This window comes from Montipora foliosa, chromosome 10 (assembly GCF_036669935.1).
Source record: "Montipora foliosa isolate CH-2021 chromosome 10, ASM3666993v2, whole genome shotgun sequence".
NCBI lineage: Eukaryota > Metazoa > Cnidaria > Anthozoa > Scleractinia > Acroporidae > Montipora > Montipora foliosa.
Window position 1 is genome coordinate 7,923,246 of NC_090878.1, and position 10,000 is coordinate 7,933,245.

General features: G+C 38.5%; 1 protein-coding gene across 1 annotated transcript in view; it reads right to left on the bottom strand.

Annotated features, from left to right (window-relative positions):
- Nucleotides 1–10,000, bottom strand: part of LOC137973719 (peptidyl-prolyl cis-trans isomerase G-like) — a 26,551-nt gene that overhangs the window by 6,650 nt on the left and 9,901 nt on the right. The window contains exons 4-7 of the mRNA XM_068820595.1: nt 7,700–7,753; nt 7,286–7,391; nt 2,450–3,416; nt 648–1,162 (exon numbers count right to left, since the gene is read on the bottom strand). Coding sequence (XP_068676696.1) covers nt 648–1,162; nt 2,450–3,416; nt 7,286–7,391; nt 7,700–7,753 — 1,642 coding nt within the window. The remainder of the gene's footprint in view (nt 1–647; nt 1,163–2,449; nt 3,417–7,285; nt 7,392–7,699; nt 7,754–10,000) is intronic.

Sequence of the window (10,000 nt, forward strand, 5' to 3'; positions counted from 1 at the left end):
AACAGGATGATAATCGATACTAAGAGTGGTTTTAATGATCTTTCCCTCTGACCAAGTCTTTTGGAGCAATGAAAAAAGCTGGAAAGACCCTGCTCCACGCAAGTCCAACACCTTGCTCTTACAATTTTACAGGAAAGGACTGAATGGGCTCCTTCAGGTTTTGCAAGGAAAAAAAGAGAACAGAATTAAGGCAATTATTTGCAGTTTCTTTTTTTTCTCAAAATTAGAAACTAGTCTACTAAACAAGAAGATCTAGAAGGAAATTGGGCAACACCAGTTATCGCTCCATCATTAACTACACGATTGTACTTCATTTGAACAGATTTTAACGCAGATGAAAAATTATACAGAAAGAAACCTAATGGAGCATAACGACACAAAGTCATTTAGATCAAATAGCATTGTTGTTGTTATAAGGAGGGAGGCTAATTTGGTCTCAGTGATGTTTTCTATCACATTAACTTAAAAGAAAGACAAGAAAGTCTGCAGATTTTATCTGAGAAGCAGGCAAGACGAAATCTGCTCATGGAAATGGCTACCTCCTTATTAATCGCTGCCAACTACTCAGCAGCATTGCACAAGAAATGCTGCTGCATTCTTTTACCTAGTACACTACTTTTCTCAACCCTGACAGATAAATGACCTACATTGGTTCCTTTTCTGCATCATTTGATTCTGCAGTATCTTTGCACGACGCACTTTCCCCTCTCGCTGCTTCTCCATATCAACCCTGGCATTCTTTGCTTTTCTCAGCTCAGCCCTCAACTCTTCAATCTCATGTTGTTTCTTATCCTTAGCTGATGCAGTGTCACGTCCAAATCCTTTTTCCACCTGTTCCTTCTGGTAGTTTACAGTGGGTTGGGCTGGAACCTTGGATATTTCTGGTATTTTGTACTTGTCCTCTAAATTCTCAGTAGGCTTCTTGGCTGCAAGCTTTTTTGCAGTTTTCTTTCCTTTAGCACCGGTGCCTTTAAAATCTTCAGCCTTTGCACCATCATTATCCTTGCTTGATACTCCTGTCTTTCCAACTTTAGAGAAAAATTCCTTTGCATTTTGCTCATCATCTGCATCACCATTCTTTGCAGCTGTGTCTTTTCGTGCCATTGCCTGATTATCAAAATCAGAACGTGCAAGACTACTTTCTTCTCCAAATTCACCATCCCTGGGGCAAAACAAAATAAAACATGACTGGCAACTGCATTTAGCTTACTATGAGCAATATTGAATCCTACTCTTAATCACAGAAACCTACAGTAGTTGGACCTATGCTAAAAAAAAAAACACAACTGCAACTCAAGCATTCACCATCTCCTTTTAACACCTGCAATAACGCTCTGTTTTCACAATTTCAGTCATAGAAAGTCACAGGTGCAACTCTTATCAGGAAGACTCAGACTTTTTTATTTGTCCCTGAGACACAATAACATTGATATATTTGCTATACATGCAGAGATCTTTTTCACTAAAATGTAACTTAGATCTCACTGAAATATCCTGAATACTTAAAATACAAAAGGCTAGGGTTAAGGGTTAACTTTTTGCTTGCGACGGTTCAAAAGCATGGAACGTGACACAGTATGCACGTACTGTGTTAGGGCCTCTTGGCACTGCACCCAAGCAAAAGATCACTCCAGATGTCGACAAAATCATTGTCCTCGGTGCTTTGAGTTCATGTAGTTAAAAGCTGCAAGACAGTTGAAAAGCCATTCACAGATGTCTGGCAATCGCGTGTTTACAACTGCTTGCCGGCACGTTAAATTATGGATTTTCATTATGCTTGTCATTGAAGTGTTGTTTGGTCACCTCAAAAGTTATCTTGTAACTTTAGTTTATAATTAAGTGAAGTACGATCGTCAGGGTGAGTGTAGTCCTGAGACGGACGGTTTGAGATGACATTGCCTGACATTTCGACAACCTGAGCGGAAGTCATCGTCAGATTGCCGCTCAGGTTGTCGAAACGTCAGTCAATGTCATCTCAAACAGTCCTTCCGGCAGGACAACACTCACCCGGACGATCGTACTTCACTTAATTATGATATGACTCCTGCGTTCAAACCATTTACAACTTTAGTTTACACGACACGGCTATGCGACGTGCAAAACTCCGTAAACATTCACCTTTTTGTGTTTAATAGGCCAAAAGCCGAAGTTTGCATAGTCAGACGATGCGACTGTGTTTTATTTTGGGACATTAATTTTCGAATGCTTTGGAAAGTTGATGACTTTGGTGAACATGTGTGCGTTTGCATTGAACACAAACGAAAACGAGTTGAAAGTCAAACCCAAACTAGTTGAAGACTAGTTTGAAACTAGTTTGAAACGCATTTGGTGGTTCGCTTATCTGTGAGCAGTACTGTATTAAAGATTAACAGCTCAAACCTAGGTTACTGTCCTCTTACAGAATGAAAGGGGAACTATTTATGTAATGAATGGATAGACATATACTTACAAATCATGCAATTCATTGACCAGGGTGTTGCCATCCTCAAATGCATGGTCATTAGGTAAATCTTGTTGACTTGTGCCCTTCATAGGAGAGGGGAATTGAACAAACTTAGACCTCTCCTGAACTTCACTTAAGGTTGGTGATGGTTCAACCCGACTTACTGTCACTTCACCATACACTGTTGAAGTATCTGCATTATGAAATCGCTCTTCATTGATTTCCTGGTTTTCCTTTTGTGTATGATTAGGCAGATCGTTGTGTTGTTTTTGTTCTAGTGGCGGAGACTGTGACATATCTCGGTGCTTCTTTTTACTTCCTTTCCGTTCAATTTTCTTGTCATGGGATAGCCCTTCCCTTTCATAAGGTGTCATCTCTTTATCACCTTGTTGAGCAGGAAATGGTGAGACAATGACACGTCCAGAGGGGATGGGAGTGGCAGGGGATATCATTGCTCCAGGAAAAGGCAAGCTTTGATACACTTCGGGTTGAATAAACTTAACTGTTCTTTGTTCCGATTGATTGCTCCCTGATGAGCTACTGCTGCTTTTCTTGTGCATTTTACTTTTTTTTGCTTTTAATAAAGTAGTGTTTGTCGTTTCCTCGTATTCAACCTGAAACCCTTTCCTGTGTTTCAATTTATGGTCTCTTTCATCAAAAGATAATTCCCTATCACTTTCTCCTGCTGACCCTCTGCCTTCACTTTTTGATGTCAGATGCTGGCCAGAAGCCTCTCTTTCAAAGTCTCTCTCTTTGTTACTGCCATTGTCATCTTCAGAATTAACATTATAAATGTCAGACTTCTCAAAATCCTCAAGGTCTCTTCTCTGAAGACCTATCTGATCAACTTGTCCAGACTGTTGCACTGAAGGATATCCTCCTGTTAGTACATTTGGAAAAGCTTGGGGATACTGCACATATCCTGCTGATATACCTGGAAACTGGTGTGGTTGATGGACAGAGGCCATTCCAGCTGACAAAAGAGTTCATTTATAAAAAAATCATGTCTAAGGAAAGAGTTAAACAACCCAGAATAATGAATACTACCAGTATTTGTAGGTTAAACATACACACACTATTATTTTTTAGATGGCCATCTGCCAGCAAAAATGTAAGCAGCAGTTGAGAGCAGTTTAGTACAAGGGGTAGAATAATGAGGATTTTCAAGAAGAAAATGCCTTGGTGTGAAAGGAATCTTGTTGCAGGTTTTGATCATCCCTGATTGAGACATCAGACAGAAAAGTTGAAAGGATGGATCATCAATATTATTGTAACATTGTTAGTTGCATTAATTAATCCTCATTTCAGAATACTCAGCATCAAACATATGTGAATAATATAATGTCAACCTGCAGAAAGTAGAAAGAAAGTCTTTCTTTCTACTTTCATATACATCTTAAAACATAATTATTTTATGCCATGCCAATCATCAAACTATGACTAGTGACCTGAACCTAACTGTCCCTGGTGCAAATATTTGAATGACCTGATGGTTGCCACCAAGGTCAATATCCACAAATCTTTAAGTACTTTTTTTTTCATTCAACATCTCTGAGGAATGTTTATTTGTTAAAATGTCTTTGAAAGTTTTCAACTGTCAAAAATTAATGTTATCCATTCTTTTAATTTTTATCACAGTATGAAACTATTGATGCACCTGCAAGGATGATAAACTAGCTCCTTGGCAACGGCTGAGAGGGCAACTGAAAAATGCATCATTTACTTTTCTTTACAGACAAGTACCAATGGATTGAACAAATCAGCCAACACTGGAAAATCAAGTTTTTGACACCTGAAATTTGCTTTAACTTCAGGATAAATTCAGGAACCATTGTAACTTGTGTCTAGTTAAATTGAGGATTTCTAGCTGTGTTACAGTATCATCCAATGAAACAATAAGTTCATCTTAAGTAGCATAATTTTTTATTTAAAAGACATGTAAATATTCATTGTAAATAGCACTATACAATATCAATTAGTATTAGCGTTTTGTAAATTGTAATAATTATTATAATGAACCAGTGCTCGAAATAACAGTCGGTCATCAGACATTGTCCGACCAAATTTTGAAAATGTCCGGCCAATTTCGCATTATGATCGGACATGATGACCGAACATCTCACCAGCACATCTTGAGTTATCTTCTACAAGGCGTTGCCAGTCAATGTTTTATGCCCGGCCCAATTTGTCAAATGTCCGACCAAAAGAAGATTTGAAAGGACATATGTCCTGTGAATAAAGAAAAATTATTTCCAGCACTGTGAAGGATTATGGCGCTTGTAGGAATTTACAGGAATCCACGGGGGGCTGCAGGAATCCTACAATAATAAGACAATTAAATAATGTAGCTTTATTTTTGTTGAATGATCATTTACAGGTATCTTTTTCCAGTTCATTAGCCATTAAGCTACTATTAATTAAGCCTGGTTCTAGCTATTGAAAACAGCAGAAGGACAAGTATCAAACGCTTCACAATATTCAGGGCAACAAATTGACCAACTCTCAACTGAGTACCTTCACAGCTCGGTTGATAAGAGCACTGCATCGGCATCACAGAGGTGATGAGTTCAAATCCCAGGCCGTTAAAGTCACCTGAGTTCTTCAGGTTTCTATAAAGGGACAATTGCTTAAATTGTCTAGTTAGTTCGATCAGTTCTCCAATTCATCTCTAAATCAACCAAAGACAAACTTTCCTCACTTTCCGCCATTGTTCAGAAACTGCTTTACTTTGGTAACGACGTGTTGATCCTTGCAGGAATCTGTATAATTCTGTAGGAATTTGTAGGAATCTACTACCATATATGGTGAACAGAAATAATTAAAAATTTTGTTACGCTTTTCGCGGTACGTCCAATAATTAACAATTATTGGATGAGGTTGAGCATGTTAGCAATAATTATCAAGGCCAAAGTTTGTGTTATCTGCTGAACCCGAAGGCTGAGGCCGATAATACAAACTGAGGCCTTGATAATTATCGCTAACATGCGAAAACCCAATTCAATAATTGTTTTATTATGCATATTCCTGAGCTGAGCTCCACCATGACAAAACTGATCAAACTGCTGGTTAGTGTGTCAGGTGACGTCACTTCTGCATGCACAAAACTATTGTCTGTAGGTATGACGTCAATTCTACATATATAAAATCTATTGTTTGAAGGTATGACGTAAGAGAAACAGAGCAAGCAAGAATTAGCTGCGTGCTTATAGCCAATCAAAATCGAGCTGGTGACACCAATGTATAATAATAATGATTATCTTCTGAAATCAATCCTTGATTGTAGCTCTGAAAACACACACAGTACCTCTCAAAGGTAAGTTGACAGTCTCGACTCGATCCTCAAAACTTGATTCTTGCATCACGAAGGTCGAGACATTCGAGTTTCAAGACGCAAGAATCGAGGCTCGAGAATCGAGAGTCGAGAATTGAGAGTCAAGAAAAATGGACTTTGGAATATGCATATAAACTAGAGAAGAACTCGAGAAAGCGATTTATGTCTCAAAGAAATGAACAATTCCGCTAACGGAGCCTATGTACGCAATATTCATGTCGACTCTAAGCAAGCTTTCAATGTCCTTGGCTCGTGAAAAAATATTATCTTCATTATCCTTCGGCGTGTAGAAAAATAATGTCGCGATCTTATTCACTTGTTCTGAAAAAATACACAAGTTTCCGATGTGTTCCCCAGGCACAAACCCAGTCACAAACCAGCAAAATGACCATGGACATGTAATTTATCAGAATAAAAAGGGGCCTTGTTCGAAAGTTGGCGTTGTAATACATGTATCAACAAACTGGAATTCTGAATACTACCGCATCTTTCCCCTCGTAACAAAAGCTGAATATTTGAACCTTTATCATCAAAATCATCAAAAGACGAATGGTCATAAATTATGGTCGCAATTCTGCTTGCTCGTTTTGGATGTCAAAAGAATCGAAAATATAACATGCTCTAAAAGAAGCCATGATTCAGAATAAAGTAAGAATCAAAATTGCTGTACAATTAGCAATGCCATAAGATCGCTGACATGCTTAATGCAAACAAGTCATGTCACTGGACTCGACCTAGTTTCTCCTGGCCATTTGGTGTCCTTATTTACTAAAACGTCTTGCCTAATAGCTCCCTCATAGGGAGGGTTAGGGTTAGGGTTAGGGTTGGCTAACCCTAACCCTAACCCTCCCATAGGGTCTAGCTCCAAAGGAATTCTTGTAGCTCAAGGGTGGAGCATCCAACTCATGTTACAGAGGGTAGAAGCCAACTGGCTTTGAATCATCCTGCCTACATTGTAAAACTCTGATTTTTCAGTTGTCATCTCTCTTGTTGCCAAGTGACTATTTCTATCATTTAACAACAGTTTTTATGGAGAAACTTTATGTGACGTACCACAATTTTTTTTTACAAACTACAAGCAACCAAGGCTTTAAGATGTTTATCAAAGCAATATCTGCAACAGTTAACAATGGTTATTTAGCATTGGCTAATGAGTTTTGGAGTGTGCATCCAAAACTAAGAGACATAACCTCATTGTCTTTAATTACCACTTTCCACAATATCATGACTTTCCTCTTTACCTACAGTAGTACTGAGGATTTACTTGAGGACAATCCTTTATGGTTTAGGTCAAATTATCAACCTTGCTAGCTGCAACAAATTTTATCTACCACCTTCAAATTATCATTTACTATAATTGCACCAGTATAAACCTATTGACTCCTACAAGTGAGATTCTCTCTGTCTAACGCCAGACAATTTTACTCATCAATGGAAGGTGGTTCAGGAGTTAGTGGGAATTTATAATAATAAAACTATTACGCTAGGAATTATACTAAATAAAAATTAACCTGTAGTGAGTCCGCTTGTCTGTATTACAGTATTTGGAGCAGTCTCCACTGGTCTAGCCACTGACTCATGTGTACCTGGTAGTATGAAGATCTCAGGGGTGAAAGACTGGTTTCAACAAAAAAACAAAAACATTATAAAAATTTAGTCACTGTAAACAATGACCATTTGCTATCCTTCTTTACATTATTTCAACCAAACACAAGTTTTTTTTCCCAAAGGATGTTTCATATTTATCTGTCAAGCTTGTTCTGACTGTCTGTTTGATCAAATATTATTGGCAAAGGTGATCAAATTTAATTTATTACATAAAATTATTACTGTTTTGCATTTGGCACAATACAGTTAAGAAGACAATAATAAATACAGTATTTCTAAAATGTCCTTCAAATTAAATTAAAAGAATTCGTTATTACCACAGGTGGTAAAAAGTCCTTGGCTTTTAACAAGCGTTCTTGATTTTCTTTCACCTGCAAATATACACACTATATTAAAACAATTAACAACAACAACAACATTTTGTTGCAACACAACTTACATCAACATGTAGCTTTACTAGGTTGCAAAATAATTAAGAATAATTTTGAGACAATTAAAAAATTATAGTAATGGTTGCCATTGGTAACTGAAATTGAAACTAGTATTGGCAAGACAGCTGAAGATTACATGTTTCAGAGGCTCATGACCTTGAAGCGTTAACCTCTGGTTCAGAGCTGGGTTTTTATATGGCTAAATAACATTTAGGCAAAGCTTATAGTGTCGAGCAAACATGTCCAGTGGCCTTACAGGCATACGTGACCTGCGGGGTGGCCTTCAGGGCTCTCTGAGGGGCTTTGTGGATTTTACATTGTGCATCTTTGCATTCAGCTGATCTTCGCAGATCCCTTACAGCTTTTCCAGCAAATCTTTGCAGATTCTTGCCTTGTCCATTGTCTCTTAACCTTGTCTGTGCATTTTTCATCGCTGCTGATAATCATGTCCACACAATCAACAAGTAACAGCCAGTCCGCAGCACTCGATGCTGTGCTGGATTCACCGAGCACATTTTCTTCACGCCCAGATGTTTGTGTGGCGTCCACAACACTGTTGGCCCCAGTGACCATCTCTGCACCACTAACTTTGCCTGATCAGCCGTCCCCTGCCTCTCATGCTTTGGCTTTTGCAGCTTCCGGCGTTGGGTTTTCATCCTCATCTTTGGCAGCTCTGAGCTCTTCAAGTCAAGGTAGGCCCAATCTCGTTGTTCCTACATTTGTGTTTTCACACCCTATTCCTTCGCACTCGCCTCTTGTTCATAGTTTGCAGCTGCATACATCTCTCCCATCCCACGCTTTTGGGCCCGCTGCTCTGGCTCAGCCACCTCTCATTCAACTCTTGTTCGTGGTTGGTCCTCTTTTCTCTCCTATAGCAGCCAAGCTTGTGAACCAGATCGTGGCCAGGAAATTTGTCAAGTTATGTGATTTGCTTTCTTCGAACATTGTGCTCGTTGATCCTGAACCCCAACTTTTGTTTGACGGGCACATGGTTTTAACGCCACCTGGACGATTTCGGCATTGTTACTTCTACTGATGACGAGATCCAAAATATGGCCATCTTTGTGAGTTGGAGCTTTGATATACTGGATCAGGTTGAATGTGTCTAAGAATTTCATGGCATGATAGTCAGTAGCAATATCTAGATGGAAGTTGAAGTCTCCTAGGATGATGAGTGGTTGTGTAGTAAGTACAAGTTTTTCAAGAAATATTGCAAATTCCTCAAAAAAGAAATCAGCAGTCAACCCATTCTTCTCTGATGGTGGTGGTCTATAGATAATCGTGAGAACATACAATGTAACTAGATGATCCATGATTGATTCTAAAATCCACGGACTCAAATCATCTGTACAATTTTTCTGATTTATTAGCTGTTTTCTTTGCCTTGTAATATTTCTGATGAAGCACAGCTACTTCACCATGTTTCTGATTTTTCCTTGGCATATGCTGGAAAACGTAACCAGTAAGGCAGATGTCATTAATAATTCTTTGGTCTGCTGTGTCACCAGTGAGCCAGATTAAAGTGATCCCTCGGATATCCATTTTGCTGTCAACAACAAAATCTTTAATGATAGATTTGTTATTTATTGATTGAAGTTGACATCTCAGAGGACTCCCATCGTCGCTGCAAGGTCCCAGGAGAAAGATGAGTTTGAACAATCAACTTGAATATTTAATAAGTAGTTACGATTTACCCCGTGTGCAGGATGAGTTAAACCTCTGGTTTACAACACTTCAAATACCATTATAGTGTTCAAGCTTTCCTACAAGGATATTAACTAAAGGTCATTACTGCATCAAAAGCTTTGCTTGAATTCTAAAAGATTCAACAGAAAAACAACAGAAAGAAAAAACAGACAAAGAGCAAGTCTGAAATGGGTTGGTAGTTAAGGGTTAACCCTAACCCTAACTCTTAAGGTTGGCTACTGCCTTCACAAGAGGAACTAATTTTTGCAACTTTCAAGTTATCAGATACATGTACCACACTTTGAAAAACGTGACTTGCATGTGCAATGCAAGTTGTGTAGGCTATACACTTACACCAAGGTACATGTACGGGTGAACACAGTAAGACTTCTTCTATCTGCATTAACATTTCTTTAACAAACACAGTAGTCTCTAAAGATCTTGACAAACAGTTTTCCGTTCTTAAGAAGTGCACAAATAAGTTTGATTGTCTAGTGTACA